The 17230-nt window shown below is 40.8% G+C and overlaps 1 protein-coding gene and 1 long non-coding RNA gene across 2 annotated transcripts in view; one reads left to right on the forward strand and one right to left on the reverse strand.

Annotated features, from left to right (window-relative positions):
• Positions 1-16675, reverse strand: part of LOC119479776 (CDP-diacylglycerol--glycerol-3-phosphate 3-phosphatidyltransferase, mitochondrial) — a 29184-nt gene extending 12509 nt beyond the window's left edge. Inside the window, exons 1-5 of the mRNA XM_037755720.1 lie at positions 16524-16675; positions 8788-8998; positions 5014-5091; positions 1277-1376; positions 1004-1193 (exon numbers count right to left, since the gene is read on the reverse strand). Coding sequence (XP_037611648.1) covers positions 1004-1193; positions 1277-1376; positions 5014-5091; positions 8788-8998; positions 16524-16639 — 695 coding nt within the window. The 5' untranslated portion in view covers positions 16640-16675. The remainder of the gene's footprint in view (positions 1-1003; positions 1194-1276; positions 1377-5013; positions 5092-8787; positions 8999-16523) is intronic.
• Positions 821-16645, forward strand: LOC119479815. The gene is made up of 3 exons (XR_005204761.1): positions 821-906; positions 1033-1396; positions 16509-16645. It is a non-coding gene; the product is annotated as an uncharacterized LOC119479815 (long non-coding RNA).
• Positions 16676-17230: the final 555 nt, after the last annotated feature.

Raw genomic sequence — 17230 nt, forward strand, 5'->3', positions numbered from 1 at the left:
AGTATCGCGATATTATGTTGTGCGATACTGTATCGATTCTCCAGATCCAACGGCCGACATTGGGCCCGGACGCTATTCAGGCTTTCAGAGGTTGTAGCGGGCTCAGTTTTAAAGCTAGAGAGAAGGTGTAGATATAAGAAATTAGAAAATGCAAGGAAGGAGGATCTATTGGTACCAACCATGTCATGCCAGCTTGTCACGAAGGAGGCTAAACAACGCTACGAAATTACGCTAAATTTTGGCGAGGAAAAAATCTGGCACGGCCATTTTCAAAGGAGTCCCTTGACCTCTGACCTCCAGATATGTGAATGAAAATGGGTTCTATGGGTACCCACGAGTCTCCCCTTTACAGACATGCCCACTTTATGATAATCACATGCAGTTTTTTGCATGTAGCATAGATGTGTTATTTTTGCATATTCTAAAAATAGTGTATTTCTGAGTTTTCCTAAAATTAGATTTTTTTTAAAAATCACAATACATTGCCTTGCTTACAATATCGCAATAAATTGACTGTGTTAAGTTCAAGAAAACGGACTAATACAGGAAGTTCACTTTAATATTTACTTTAATATTATAACAAAGCTGATTTCAATTAGCTCGTTGGGCTGAACCAAGAACTAGGGAACAGAGAGGGGAGTGAGGTAGAGGAGTTTGTTTGTTAAGTTGGCTTTTCATTTGATATTTCTTCCATTTATCATGCATATTATTTAATCTGTATCATGTAATATTCATTTGTATGTTATATATGTAAATATTAAGGTTATATTGTGCAAGTTAAATTGATTGTTGGAGTGGGTATGTGCCTTTCGTTGTTGGTATGGACCACAGGTAGAGTGTCCTGAATCTGGGATACGTGTTTACTCTATCGTTTGGTACACAGTGTATTTTGAGCTGTCCTGTCAGGTCAGTGTGAGCAGCATGTCCTGTTTCTGTGTTCTGAACTGATTTGAAGTAGAAACTGAAAACAAACAAACTGATATTGACACAAACATGAACATACCCGCTGATGATAATGCTGTCGTCAAACAGGTAGACCTTGATGTGCTGGACTCCGATGGTCTCGTTGAAGCGCTGAGGGACCAGCAGGCGCAGCAGGCCCCTCAGGTCTGGAGTGTGGTACAGAGACACCCGCATCTGAGAGTCGAAGCGCTGCAGCAACGGCAGCAGCATGGTCCTCGAGTTGATCTGCCCTGCACGGAAAACATGATCGGGATGATGAGGGAGTGGCGTCAACCAGCAACAACAAGGAGAGCTCAAGGGAAATGGCGACAACCTCGTGAGCCGCGAGTAAAGTCCAGCAATATGGAGACTTTGAGGTCGGGAGCATCACTGTTGTCCTGTGAGCGCTGTAGAGCTTCCTCCATACAGTCCACCTGAACAAAACACACAGAAGGTAATGCACAAACATCCAAACATGATTAAAAGAGTCATTCCAACACAGTTTTAAAAAACAAAAAGTATAAAAACGACACAGCAGAATCAGAGATACCGTCTTTTTTACTCCACACATCCTTCTCCCTTTAACCATCCATTACACAAAGCAGTCTTAAGTAGGACTAATTTGTAGAGAGGTTAATCCATTAATTGTCTATTAAATTAATCGCCAACTATTTTAATAATTCATTAATTGGTTTGAGTAATTTTTTAAGAAAAAAAAGCTTCTTAAATGTGATTATTTTCTGGTTTCTTTCCTCCTCTATGACAGTAAACTGAATATCTTTGAGTTGTGGACGAAACAAGACATTTGAGGACGTCATCTTGGGCTTTGGGAAACAATGATTGTCATTTTTTTTTACCATTTTATAGACCAAACAACTAATCGATTAATCGAGAAAATAACTGACAGATTAATCGACAATGAAAATAATCGTTAGTTGCAGCCCTAGTAATGTGTAGAGCTGAAACGATAAATCGATTAGTCTATCGAGAGAAAAGTAATCAGCAACAATTTTAATAACCGATTAATCGTTTATCATGCAAAAAATCCTAACATTTATTGTTTTCATCTTCTGAAATGTGAGGATTTATTGCTTTTCTGTGTTTCATATGATTGCAAATTGAATATCTTTTGAGTTTTGGACTGTCACATCGGGCTCTGAGAATATTTGCTCTATTTTCTGTCATTTAAACGAAATTATTATTTAAGAAAATAACCGATAGATTAATCAACAATACTCATTAGTTGCAGCCCAACTAATTTTCTCTGAATTCTGGACAAATGAATGCTGTGTCTCGGTAAACACTGCACTATACAAAAGTAAAACCACTTTCATTTTTATTCAGCTTTAATACCGAGGAAAATGCCTGTGCAGAATTGATTACTGCCAATCGCCGCGTTATGCGGTTATATTTGTGTCCGACTTGATCCCGACTTGCTCTGATGTCATGCACACGTGGTCAGCGATAACCTCACAAGATCGAGGCGGCCGAAAACTCCTGTCAAGGACATTTTATTTAGAAAATCCAGCGACAAAAACGGTTTCCTATTTAGCAAACCACAAACTGAGGTTTGTATTTTTGTCAGCAGGTGCCTTTGTTGTTACTCTTGTTCTTTAAAAGTCCAGGAGTTGGATAGTTTTTAGGCTTAAAATGAGATGCATTGAACTGATATATTCTGAATGTTAAATTAAAGCTGGCTTCAGTCTGTAGACCAGTCTAACATTCCTCTCTGAACAGTAGTTTCAGCTCAGACCACACAGAGGAACACACGACTCTGATCTTGGCGTCCTCTATCTTTTACACTTTGTCCTACTACATGTGTATTTGTGAACGTTCAAAGACGAAGCCGCAAGTAGATTAATGATTGTTGATCAATTGGCAGCATTTCACAAACACTGGCAGCCTTTTATTATCTGTTTACTGAGCGTGGGAACAGCGTGACTCACTCCTTTGTGCTCTAAGAGGAAATGGCTGCTCTTCAGAGGGGACCACTGGTAGCGAGCGTAGACTCTTTATTTGTGGCGAGCTTGTTATTTGTTCCCCACCTGATTTGGGTAAATTGTGCATCTGGTGCCCAAATGCATTCGTTATACGTCACTCCGGAGAGCCTGTTTGTATGCCAGTAAAAGATTTCTCCTTTCCAGTAGAGAGCTCTTTGGGGACCGCCGACACTTCCAGCTCGGCTCTGGAGGGAAACGTGATCATGACTTGGCGCTCTGGGCAACACTGAGAAAAAATGTTTATTCTTTAAAGCAAAGAAGCAGCATTTAGTTATTTTGCTATGTACAATCTGCTCAAACTCTTCCCACCTACTGAATCAGGGGGGAAGTTTGTTCTCTGTTGCTTTTAAATAAGACAGATATTTAGACGTTAGTTTTGAGCAAGGTGGACATTTGATTATTTTTTAATGTAGTTTAATGTTTCCTGTTTCATCTGTAAAGGCCCTGAAACACCAAGCCGACGGTCGGCCCTCGGTGAGGTTATTTCCTCTCATGCAGGCGCAGAACGTACGTAGTAGTTGACCGTCGGCTGTAGTCTTTACGGTGTGTGCGCGAGTGCAACTTTTTAGCCAAGACAAAGGCGACTCAAAAGGCGGCTTTTGTCGCCGCTAGTTCTTTGATGTCGGGTTGGTTGAAAATACAAGTGGAGGAGAATTTCTTATTGATTTCTTTAAGAGAGTAGTCGATAATATTGTCAGACTTACGATGAAGAGTTAAAAAAAAAAGAGCATAGAAATCGATGCAGCAGAATCAGAGGTATCGTCTGTTTTACTCCACGCACTCGTCTTCCTCGTAAAAACCTGGTGCCTACATTACCCACAATGCAACTCAACCATAAACAACTCGGTCAGAGATTTGGGTGTGTTATGCTAATGCTGCGTTCCATTCGAAATTTCAACTTGAACGTCCCCTGAAGTCAGATTTCCGACTCAGAAAGTCAGATAAACCTCACCAACCCCGACCTCAAAATCCAAGACGGCTGCTCCGTGCATCAACAGTGAAAAAGCTGGAGTAATATACAGTTTACAGCACTTCCGTCTTATTTGTGTCTCATTAAATCAGTCATAGACACAATACTGTCTGACTTCTATCTGTGGAAATGTTGCTGCAGTGTTTGTAGGTGCAAAATACCGGCGTAATGCGTCGTTATCAACCGGTATTGCTACCATAGGCTAACCTGGCTGAGGCAAACCCCATTACGTTGTCCGACTTGTTCTACTCTCCACTTTGAACTACTTTGAACTACCTTTGCATATGGCGTGCTAAACATGCCTTTCTTTATAATTTCCGATTATTCCTCGCCGCCTGCACCTGCGCTAAAGTAAACATGCCGCACAGGTGTGACAGTCGGTATCAGTCAAGCACCTTTTGTGCCGAGTCTGGGATCGGGGGGTTGCGTTACTAGATCCAGACTCACCTGCAGTTTGTGTTCGTCAGTCCAAACCACAGACCACACTCACATCTCTGTACTGAATTGAGTTCAGGTCATTGTGTCCACTTACAAGCAAACCTGAGCTTGAAAAATAAAAGCACTGACTCAACGTTTCTAGTAATCCATCATCCTGTGAGGTTGCAGAGTTTGGCAGCAATCACAGCCGATTCAAATGCATTTAACTGTAATTAAACATGTTTGACTTGTCTGTGCGTTTTGCTGTAATTCTCCCTCTCTGCTCGAAAACCAGTTTCAAAAAAACAAACATGAAAAACAGCTGAATATGAGTCCAGACTGTGGTTTGTTCTGGGTTCATGTTGTTATGCTAGGCCTTCCAAGCATGAAGAACAGATGGATATCACATGCCAACATCGGTCTCCTTATACCCATAAACCCTTGCATTTTGGGGTCATTCCTTGTAGCTGGCTTAGAGTCCATTTTCATTCTGAAGAAACCACACTGTGGTTCTCTTGGAAGACGACTCTGACTCACATTTTCTGGCATCTCTGACCACTTACTTGGCACACGCCTGTGTTTGGATGCCGTTGTTCTCACCTGCCCCAAAAAACTAAAGCCATAAAAACATGAATCGCGCACACACACACACACACACACACACACAAACACCACTCCTCTCACCAGCTCCTGCTCCAGCTGACCTGTTCCCAGATACAACGAGGCCATCACCACTCGCCTCTTCGCAGTCTTGATCCGCGCCTGAAGGGAAAGAAAAACAAACACAACAATAATGAGTGTGTGTGTGTGTGTGTGTGTGTGTGTGTGTGTGTGTGTGTGTGTGTGTGTGTGTGTGTGTGTGTGTGTGTGTGTGTGTGTGTGTGTGTGTGTGTGTGTGTGTGTGTGTGTGTATGTGTGTGTGTGTGTGTGTGTGTGGGTGTCAGGAATCTGGCTAAAAATATCTGATACTAGGAAATGATAAACTGTCAACAGAAGGTACATTCCCTGCCAATCACAAGCGCATACTTTCAGTCTGCACAAGTAAACTAATCACATTCCACTGAAACTAGCAGATAGGGCTGGGCGATGTCGCCCAAATCTGCTGTGTCATCTTCGGTCTCATCCCAACTCGTTACGTACCGCTGCTTCGTCAAGCCCCCCCATTTTCTGCATCAAAACCACTATAGTTACCCTTAGCATCACTTAAAGATTAAGCAATAAAACCACTATAGTTAGGTTTAGGACAGAACTACAGGTTTGGGCTTAAAACTACTACGATTGTACAGTGAAAATTAAACTGAAAGTTGTGAACACGGGACATGAACAGCCGTCTCCTGGATGAAAGCCTTGTGTTTGTTGGATTTTACCAAAGTCTCCCGTCACGCACTAGATGTTTAAAGCCTGAAAACAGAGCCATGAGGAGGTGCAGAAGTCTAGTTTTCTCTCAGAACACTTGAATAATAATATGCTGAAAGGTTATTATGGATTTTTTGCCAAATGATGGCAAAAATATTCTGCCTACTGCCACTTTAAACTCTAAATATATATATATATATATATTATCAAAACAGTTGGCAATTAATTTCCCATCAATCAGATATAGCTTCTAGAAAGACATGCTATTGAATTTATTAAATGTATTTTTTTAATACTGTGAGAACCACAAAGGGATTAAAGCATGTTTTACTCCACGAAGGAGTACGACATCTTTCAGATTATTGGGAAGCATAAAAATCCTCACCCCTGACGGCAACGGAACCAAAAAGGTGCTGCTGCGTTGTTTTTAAATCATATTTCATACTGTTCTTTATCTCATTTCCTTTTGATTTTGCTTCGGGCGCTACATGTTGGCTCGCAAGTGCATATACTATAAAAACAAACAGCTTATTGACAATTAGAGACAAACAGGAAACAGTCTGTGTGCGTGTGTGGAGAAAGTGATCTATAAATACAACAACACAATGGCATTCAAATAGAAACTTCCCAGCTCTCGGTGTTCTGGGGAAGTGTGAGCACAATTAAGTCCCGCCCACGCCCGAGGGGAAAACAATTTATCGCTCGCTATTGACTTTGGATTACCTGAACTTTCCTCCTTGTCACTTTCACCTCTGAACAAACAACAGGAAAATGCCTAAAAAAACATTGTAAAGAACCCAGAGCAAAGTTTGTATAAGCTGCAGAACCGAAACAAATGAGCCTTTAATTGAGACGGCAGCAGGAAGAATGGGGTCCTGTGGGATCCTGACACTCAGTATGCTGACATGTGCAGCAAGCATCTTGTCCAAATGTCAGTTTTAGGCTCTAACTGTAGCTTTAACTATATTTCTGGAAGTTAAGTTAAAGCATTTAGACAGTATGACCCTTGTGTTATAGTTGAATGTGGATAAATCAGAAAGCTATGCAGTATTATGTTTGCAAACCCCTTTGAATAATCCTATGACATGCTGAAATCTGACGTTTTTAGCTACAGTAGCTACGGGCATTTTGTTAGCGTTTCAGCCGTTGGTTGCATTTTGTGGCGCCGATTGTTTTTCCCCTCCAGTAGGCGTGGTTTTCAGAGTATAGTGCGTTGCGCTCTGTCTCTACCTGTGCATTCCAATACCCATACTATTTCGCATGCCAGAAAAGGATTTAGTATCTCCCAATACATAGTATGCCAAACATACCACAATGTCCTACTACATCCGGTCGAATTTTGCTGCACGCTTTTCTGGCTATTCTGACCCACAATCCTCTGCACAGCGGATAAATGAGCAAGAGGGTCATGGCGCAATGTTTTGAAGAAGTAGTACATCCCAATTGTATGCATACTGCATGTAACAGTACGTACTTTGTAAGGGCAGCTACAGTACGTACTGAAAGTAATGCCGGGCCCACACTACAGGAGAATCAAGGTGATTTGGGCCTGATTCCTCCCAATAATCGTCAACAAAGCCACGATTCTTTGGTGTGGTGTGAGGTATGTTAAGATCCCCCGATCTGCTCGGAAGCCCGTCCTGACCTGAATATTAAACATGTTCAATATTTACGATCGGATATCCTGTTGTATGTGGGGAACCCCAGAGGACAGCCGATGACGCAGGAAAGAACGATTGAGAACCAAGCTGACTGAAGAAGGAAGGACAACCACCGTCGTCATGGTGACCGCGGCTAATGCAAAACGTGAAGCATAAAGTAGTAGTGAGATTGAGCTCAGAAATGGAGGACCAATTTGTTGATTTGTGGCAACAACACAAGTGTTTATTTAACGTGTTTGTTTACACTAAAGTCACGTTTGATGGCGAGAGATTTTGAGAGAATAGAAGTATTCCATCTGGAATGTAGCCACTGTTTTTGTGAATCACACCTATATATATATTTTATATAACACACATCATCATGACTCACGTGAGCATTAAAGGTGTTATATGTTGTATTTTTAGACCTCATAGGGATGTAAATATATATCAGGGGTCAAAAAGGTCAAACAAATCAATTGGCATCAAGAAGCTCATTTCTTGTATGTAATAAAACGTTTTGTAGGGAAGCTGCTGCCACAACAGCAGCACATAAACTGCTGCGGCTTCCTGTTTCTTTGTTCCTGGAGCGGCTGAATAGGCTAAAGTTAGAGGAAACATAAAAGAATTCCAATGTGGTGACACACAAGCAGGTGTGGGAATGCGTAAAGAAATAAAAACTAAATAATCCAGTTTGTAACTCTGGAGGGTTTTAATTCAAACTCTTCTCTTTAGGATTTGATTGATTCACAAATTAGAAATGTGCACGGTGACAAATTTATATGATTGTTTTAACTGGTAAAAAAAATCATTACTGGACGGTTATTTTTCAGGCTGATTATATGTGAGGGATATTATATAACGAGATGGTCATTGTTGTGAGAGAATCCCCGACAGGGCGATGCTGCACCCAAACGCAGAGCGGAGGAGTCTCTCATCGCCCTGAAGGGGATTCTTTCACAACAATGACCCGCTAGCTGTACATTATCCCGCTTATTACACGTCTACTTACTTAAGAAATCAGTATTTTGACACAAAAACAGTCTGCCAGAGTCTGACATCAGAGCTGTGCCCATAGCAACGCTCTGTTATACATAGCAACGGTCTGTTGTAAAGAAATTACAGACCGCAGAACGCCGTGATTGACCAATCAGAATCAATTATTCAACACAACCGTGTAATAGATTTAGATGTATTTAACACAGATTAGTTACATCATAAATATGAAGAGGAGACAAATTACTTTAAGAGCTGAGTAATTAACTCCTGGCAGCTGCAGTGGGCTTCTCTGCCAACTCAGGTGTTGCTCAGTGAGTCTGATGGGAAAATAATACCTCGAGCACTTTCTCTGCCTCACTTGTTGCATCACAATACATAACGATATGGAACATCGGTGCAAAGTCAATATTGTCATTATTCATTCGTTTTGTAACTGAAACAAAATGTTTATTTTCGCACCGACCTTCATAGTCTGGTAGAACTGGTCCGGTGAGGTGAGGATGTGGATGTGGGTGCCCGGCACCCGGAAGGCGGGTACGTGCTCCTCCATCCATTGGAAGTGGCTGCAGAGGCCGTCTGTGCCCTGAGCTCCGGCTGACCCGGCGGGCCTGGAGACATGTCGGGGGGCCGGGTCGGCTTCAGCCAGGAGGGGAGCCAGCAGCAACACCGAAGACCTGCGGGAAACAATTGGTTTGGTGTTGGTTCGGCTGAAATCTGCATTTTTAGTTCATAAGAAGACATTAGAATAACAACCGTCAGTGGGAAACTCCGGGTCTGAAAAGTGAAGCCATTGCTGAAGTATCTTAAACTTGCATTCTTTCTACCAGCCAGCAGGGGGCGACTCCTCTGGTTGCAAAAAGAAGTCTGATTGTATAGAAGTCTATGAGAAAATGAGCCTACTTCTCACTTGATTTATTACCTCAGTAAACATTGTAAACATGAGTTTATGATCTCAATCGCTAGTTTCAAGTCTTCTTCAATACAGCATGATGTTCATTTAGTAAATTATGATCCCATTTAGAGTCAAATAGACCATAAAGCAGGGGATGCTTTAGGGCGGGGCTACCTTGTGATTGACAGGTCGCTACCGCAGCGTCTGGGAGTTGTCCGTGTCTTTGTCTTAGAACTTTAACCCTTTCACAGTGTGTTTTCAGTTCTTTAAAAGGTAATTATAAACTTTTTGGTCGCCTAAAAATGTTCAGCATTTGGTTGTTTTTAGCTCCACTCTCACATGTCACTTCTGGTTGCAAAATACCAAGATGGTGACGGCCAAAATTCCAAACTCAAGGCTTCAAAACGGCAGTCCACAAACCAATGGGTGACGTCATGCAGACTACGTCCACTTTTTTTATACAGTCAATGCTAACTTGTTTTGTTTTTGTTTTACGTTTGAAGAGCTTTGTCTTGCATTATTGATAACAGCATCATTGTGATTGGTTGACAACAATCTCATCACAAGGTCCATTTAGTAGCTGCTCTGGATCTTTTGATCATATCTCACAATCTTCCTCCGACCCCGTGCTGATGTTGTTGTGCTGTTTCCGAGGAAAAGTATGAACTTTGAATCTCATCATTCTGATTTATTTTACACGTAATTCTCCTTCTTACCATATCATGATGGATATATTATCGTATAAATGTTCTTATTAATGTAGAGATAACAATTTCAGTCATTAGTGCAGCCCCAGCTAATAATTGTCAAGGAGGTTAATGCACAGACTTTGTCTGGCTTTTGTCACTGATTACCAGCTTTTTATTGTTCCTCCACTTCTGTCCTTGGATTTAAGATTCCAGGTAAAAACAAAGTCAAGACAGATAAGAAGGTGTATATAATAACAGCTTTGCTCCCTCCCAAACAGATGTTTTTACCGTGTCTGTGATTATTTCTTCCCTGTTAAAATCTGCATGGAAATCCAGCAGAAAGTGTGGGTTGATTGAACAATGCATTCATGAGAAAGAGCAGACCTCGTCAGTGGGAAATGAGAGACGTTGCCTTAGGAGACGATGTGAGACAGAACGGGTCAGTTGTGCCGTATATCACAGATAACAATAGTTTCCTAGGTATCGTATTCTTGTGCTGTCGGCAGCAGATTCTCCAGTGTCAGACGTCAGCACTTGAATGCACCATAATACTAACCTCTGAGGTTGCATAATAAGTGTCAACCTGTGGAAAACACGGAGACTATATGTCTACCAAGGTGAACCAGCTATAACATGACAGGGAAGCTCTGCAGTCTGAGGACACCTGACAAAGGTTAGATAATATTTTGCACTCAAACTAGGGCTGCAACCAAGAGGCAACCTCGGGGTCTGAAAAGTGAAGCCAATGCTGAAGTGCCTTAAACTTTCATTCTTTCTAACAGCCAGCAGGGGGCGACTCCTCTGGTTGCAAAAAGAAGTCTGATTGTATAGAAGTCTATGAGAAAATGAGCCTACTTCTCACTTGATTTATTACCTCAGTAAACATTGTAAACATGAGTTTATGGTCTCAATCGCTAGTTTCAAGTCTTCTTCAATACAGCATGATGTTCATTTAGTAAATTATGGTCCCATTTAGAGTCAAATAGACCATAAAGCAGGGGATGCTTTAGGGCGGGGCTACCTTGTGATTAACAGGTCGCTACAACTTTAACTCTTTCACAGTGTGTTTTCAGTTCATGAAACTTAATTAGAACCTTTTTGGTCACCTAAAAACGTCATATTCAGCATTTGGTTGTACTTAGCTCCACCCTCTCGTGTCACTTCTGGTTGCAAAAAGAAACCAAGATGGCGACGGCCAAAATGCCGAGCTCGAGGCTTCAAAACCTCTACAAAACCAGTGGGTGACGTCACGGTGAATACGTCCACTTCTTATCTGTTATAATTTCTCCGTAGCCCAAGGTCTTCAAATGTCTTGTTTTGTCCGATCAACAGCCTAAATCCCCAAAATAATCCGTTTAAGATCATGAAATCAACAACTGTTTGGCATTTTTGCTTAAGAACAAGAAGACTATATTGACTAATTGATTAATTATCACATTTAATCTTTAAGGACACAGATCCATGAGACGATTTGTCTGGATTTTCTTTCTGTGTCCTTAACTTCACCCCTCCACTTCCCTTTTGTCTCTGCCATACAATCTCACAATCTGCTCTGACAATGCAAACCGCATTAAATAAAGACAGGGTGGAGTGTGAACCTCAGACATGACTGTGACTCTCACAGGCTGATTGTCGGAATTCCTTCATATTCATTACGACCAGAACACACACACACACACACATATTCACCGTGTTTACATTTTGGTTTGGATTTAACCCACAAAATAAAATGTCTACGAGAAGTCGTAGGAAATAAAAGTCACATGAAAAACAGAAAACACAGCTCGGGGATTCTTTCCAAAGCCACTTTGCTGAGTTGGAATTTCTGCAGCAAACACAGAGAGGGGATTTCCCCGACGCTGTTTAAGTGATATCCGTGTTTATGAATGACTAAAAAATCCCAAAGAGCCATAAAACAACTGTATCATGAAAGATAACATCCTGATGTCCACGTAGCTTATGCTGAATTATTTCTTCTTTTTACAGCGGTGCTAATTACAAACGTTATCTAAAGAGAAAGAGTCCTAAAACCCAGAAATGAGTTAGCATTTTATCACTTCTGGTTCCCTCATCTGGAAGTCAATGGGTTTTTAGTTAGATGCCAGAAATCAGGTCTGTGGTTAAAACAAGCTGAAGAGATTTTAACGTTTTGTTCTACGACATAAAATACATCGGTAAATATCCCACTAGTGAATTTTGAAGCCTCAATGTGTCTTACAAAAGGTGGTTGCTAACAAGTGGCTAAATGAGACTACTAAACGTCATCACGCCGACTCGTCTTCCTTAACAGCCTCGTTGTGTATACTACCGTGGTGTAGTTCATTTATAGCTTAACGTTATCTTTTTACTTCTTGTGATTGCATTTACGCTTCAAAAATCATAAAAGTGGTGTTCATATGTGGAGATTATCTTGCTGAACAAAACGTGTTAGTATCATAAACGTTTGTTTGACACAGAGTTTATTTTCTGCAATAATTCAAAACCCGATGGAACAATCCCATTATCCGAAGTTGGCATCGCCCGTAACCAGGGCGATGCCACTTCCTGGATGGCCTACAAAAACACGTCATCCCTGGAGGACTCTATGGGAGGACGTTAAGCTTTGTAATATGCTAATGTAATGAGATGGCTGACCCTGAAGCTTCTACAATTACCTGTAAGTGGTAAAAGATAAGAGGTGTGTGAGGAGATAAGAAAGACACTTTGAAATGATGCGTTTGCTTCATTTCAGGCTTGAGAGGAACAATATAAAATCAACTATTACCTCTGTGAAACTGCAGTGAAATAAAAACCTCCATAAAAAGTCAAAGAGGATTTTTGTACTATGGTCTCTGTAGATAAAGATTATTCTATTCTAGCAGTGTAGAGCTCTTCGAAGAACAGCGATTTCCTGAATTTGAGATGAAGTTAACTCCTTATACTGTATTTAACGAGGTTAGAGGATAAGTTAATAATGATAGTTACTGCAGTGAACAGAGGAGCTGTTTACTTTAATATGTGACTGCACCACATCATCCCTTTTGATTTGAATCATGGGATGGGAAACAATGCTCTCCGTCTGTGTTGCTCGTAATTCAAAAACGTCCTGACTGGAAATCTCTGAGCTGTCCGTAATAGATTTACATCCTCATTGGTCTCAACGGATCTGGCTTCAGTTAGCAAACTGATAAAGCTGCTCTGTCTTCTTTTATGGTTCTTAACATGTAGATCCGAGCAATATTTCATTATCAGTACAATTATATCATAATGCTACAAGCGTATTTTATTATAGTGATTAAAAAAAAAAAAAAAAAAAAAGATGTACACGACATGGTCAAAAGTATGTGGACATCCAAACACTATTAATAAAGTGACCCACGTTTTGGCAGTTTGCCTCGTACTATTTTGGACTGATGCAGATACCACGGTTAAATGAGGAAGGAAATCATGCAGGATGATTACAGTATGAGATAAACATAAGAAAGATATGTAGATGACAGGTTATTCTTATTTCAGGCTCCAACCTGTCTCCAGGCCAAAACTCAGTTCAGACTGATCTCGCCGACAGAGTCTAAAAGATTGGGGCAAGATGTCCTACCAAGGACATGTGACTAAAAACACAGGTGTACATATTAAAATGAATGATGGCTGAATTCCATTTAGCTGATTCAGTGTCACATGCTGGCTTACTGGAACAATGACATCACCGAGGACCTGACCTGGGTGCTGCATACTGACTTGGTAGTGAGAAAGGCGAGGCAGAGACGGTTTCGCCTTAAGGGAAACATCGCCACTAATTTCTTTAACGCAACTTGCGATTATTAGGCTGTAGCTAGAAAGCTAGAAAACCTGAGAAATCCATTGGTACCAACCGTGTTATACTAGCTTGTTGAGAAGGAGGTTAATTAGCGCTCTACATTTACGCTAAATTTTGGCGAGGAAAAACTGTCATGGCCATTTCCAAAGGGGTCTCTTGACCTCTGACCTCCAGATATGTGAATGTAAATGGGTTCTATGGGTACCCACGAGTCTCCCCTTTACAGACATGCCTACTTTATGATAATCACATGCAGTTTGGGTCAAGTCATAGTCAAGTCAGCACACTGACAGCTGTTGTTGCCTGTTGGGCTGCAGTTTGCCATGTTATGATTGGAGCATATTGTTTTATGCTAAATGCAGTACCTGTGAGGGTTTCTGGACAATATCTGTCATTGTTTTATGTTGTTAATTGATTTCCAATAATAAATATATACTTACATTTGCATAAAGCAGCATATTTGCCCACTCCCATGTTGATAAGAGTATTAAATACTTGACAAATCTCCCTTTAAGGTACATTTTGAACAGATAAAAAATGTGAGATTAATCACGATTAACTATGGACAATCATGCGATTAATTGTGATTAGATATTCTAATCGATTGACAGCCCTAGTTTCTACTCAGCGTCCTGACGGGGAACATCACTGGCTGGTACGGAGACTAGTGGGGACACGGTTTCGGTTTGTATTGTGGGTTTTGGGTCACGGTTTCGGTTTGTTTTGCACATTAAGGAGAAGAAAAACAAAATATAGAAATAGATAGAAATAGATTGGTTCATAGTAATGATGAATGATATTTCTATAGGATATGAAGCCAAAACACTGATTTTATACATGAAATAAGGCAGGCTACTTAATGGTCCAGTAGGCCTGTGTTCAGATTATCTTCTATGTCTCTGGCCTCATCAAATAATTGCAACAGCTTTTACGGTTCGGTTTTGCATCCCAGCCTCGATCAGGACCACAAGGTTCTGCAAAGAGCGGTTCGTTCAGCGTGAACATACAACAGGCGATGTTCTATCCTGCCTGCCTAAACGACGTTTACACACAATATCTGCTGCGATCTTGTTCCACCCACCTGCTGATTTGAATAAACCCAAATGAGTTCCTGTAACTGATTTAGCTCGCAGGTAAATTATGCTTACGAGAGATATCAACAGATAAATCATCGACTGGAAATATCGCCTGAAGGTGAGGCTGTCAGGAAGGTGTGGTGGAATGTATCCAAGTATATTTACTCAAGTATTGCACGATTTTTTAGGTAAATTACTTACTTGAGTATTTCCATTTTCTGCTACTATATACTTCTACTTCACTGCATCTCAGTGTTGTACTTTTTACTCCACTACATACATTTATTTGAGCGCTTTAGTTCATTACCTTACCTTGTGTGTGTGTGTGTGTGTGTGTGTGTGTGTGTGTCAGCCTGCTCTAATTACTTCATCTATATCACCTGTCTACCAGCAATCAACAGTTACCATGGAAACCTCTGATCTTAACTGCTTTGATGTTACTGCTAAAATAATCTCCAGTTAGACAGAGTTTTACATGGACTCAAAGAGAGAAACAGCTGCCGAACAAGTCCTTCTACGACAAAAAAACGTGACTGCTATCACTCTGATTCTTTACAAGAGTGGACTCCCAGATGAAGATATGGTGCGAAATTTGTGTGTGTAGTGTCAAAAATGTTCCCTCGGCAGCAGTTTCTAAAAGCAGTAACTTTTGCTCAGATCCAAAAAAAACGTCCAAATTTAATATGGGCCCCTATGGGAGCGTAGCCTGGAGTTGCTGTCACTTCCAGTCATTTATCGCCAAATGTGTAAGTCCGACTGATTCCATAGCTACATGACTGCGACCAGCACAAGATTTCCAACATTTCTGTGAAGAAATTATGTATAAAGAGTGAAAATTGTGGAAATGGGAGCGAGTTTAAAATATTTTGTTCAATAAGATTTTAAAGCTGCTCCGCACTCTAACTCTGATGGCCTCACTCTAAGGAGCGCAATACACACTAATGTAAAAGTCTGAGAAGGGCACTTTTACCAAGCTCCGAACAATGTTAAATATTTCAAAAAGTACAAAAGGGATATTAAAAGTTGAATAAAAGCCGGAATCTATGGAAGATGTGGAACATTTTACAGTTTGAATGGAGTTTCTAGGTGAAAGTATGAATGAGCAGTGAAGAGTTGAAAATGCTTGAAAATGTTTAAATTCTGAACATGTCTACTATTCATTTCAATGGAGAATTTGTGATGAATTATGGTTAATAATTATGAAAATATGAAAGGTATGAATGAGAAAAATAACAGCCATTGATCCCTGATTGAGCTGCACGTTTTGATGTTTGAATGGAGTTTCTACGTTGAAAAATGTGGAACGAGTAGCGATGCAAAATAAAGGTATGGAAAAATAATAATAAATTTTTTTTGTAGTAGAAGATGAGACATATGCTCTTATTATGATAAACAAATAAAAAACTTTTACTTGTACTTTGTTAAAAGGACAGTGTGGTGTTACATAACAAACACAGAGAGGAACATCATGTACAAACCTTCTGTTATGGAAACCTCTGCTGAACCTGAAGGTTATCTGCTGCTCGGAGCTGCAGAAACGAGCTAAATCTGACTTTACACTTATTTAAATTTCAAGTGAGCTACAAGTTAGTGTCTGAAGATGTTGCATTAATAAACACATAGGGCACAAGAAGTCAGATTATTGATGCATTAGCAGCAACAACATGAGCACAGCATCCTGAACTCGTCCTGAAACCCTGTCTTACTCCTGGTGTGTGTGTCTCTGTGCAGAACCGGGTCTCTTACCCTCCTCTCCGGTCCCGGGCCCGGAAGAGCCGGTCAGATATCCGGGTGAAGACGCCGCTGATGGCCGGAGAATAGACCGAGTACACCAGCCTCCTCCAGGACATGGGAGCAGCCATTGCTGCAGCAGACAGACACAAACTTCCTCTTCTTCTTCTTTAAGCTTTATTGGCGCTTTGCAAACGATTTGGTGCATTACCACCACCAACTGGTCTGGAGGGTGGAGCATTCTGGCTAATAATTACTATATCCCAAAAGAATAAATAAAAATAAAATAAAAAATAATATAAAAAAAACAAAAAAAAAAAAAAACTCATATTTTTCCAATCATATTAATTTTTCTAGGATACTGAAATAATGTTCTATAACACTCATTTAGTGAGTTCTTTTGTAGAATTTCTATTAAATCAAAGTGTACTTTAAAGGGACTGTTTGTAACTTTTTAAGCGTATAAATCGGTTTCCCATGCGCGCTCGCGTGTGGCTACGCTGTTCAGACTCAGACAAACAAACTACACAGAAGCACCAAAACCTCTTGGTTGCATCTAGTGAAGCCCGTCTTGCAAAACAGTGTTGGCGGCGGTCGTGGTGCGAGGTTGAGACCGTAGCTTTGGTCTCCAGGGCCGGAGTCACTGCTCTGCTGCCTACTTGCCTTCACTCACACAGCGCGCTCGTTCTCGCTCCACCTCTACACGTGCATGCGCGCTCACT

Source organism: Sebastes umbrosus, chromosome 20, assembly GCF_015220745.1.
Source record: "Sebastes umbrosus isolate fSebUmb1 chromosome 20, fSebUmb1.pri, whole genome shotgun sequence".
NCBI lineage: Eukaryota > Metazoa > Chordata > Actinopteri > Perciformes > Sebastidae > Sebastes > Sebastes umbrosus.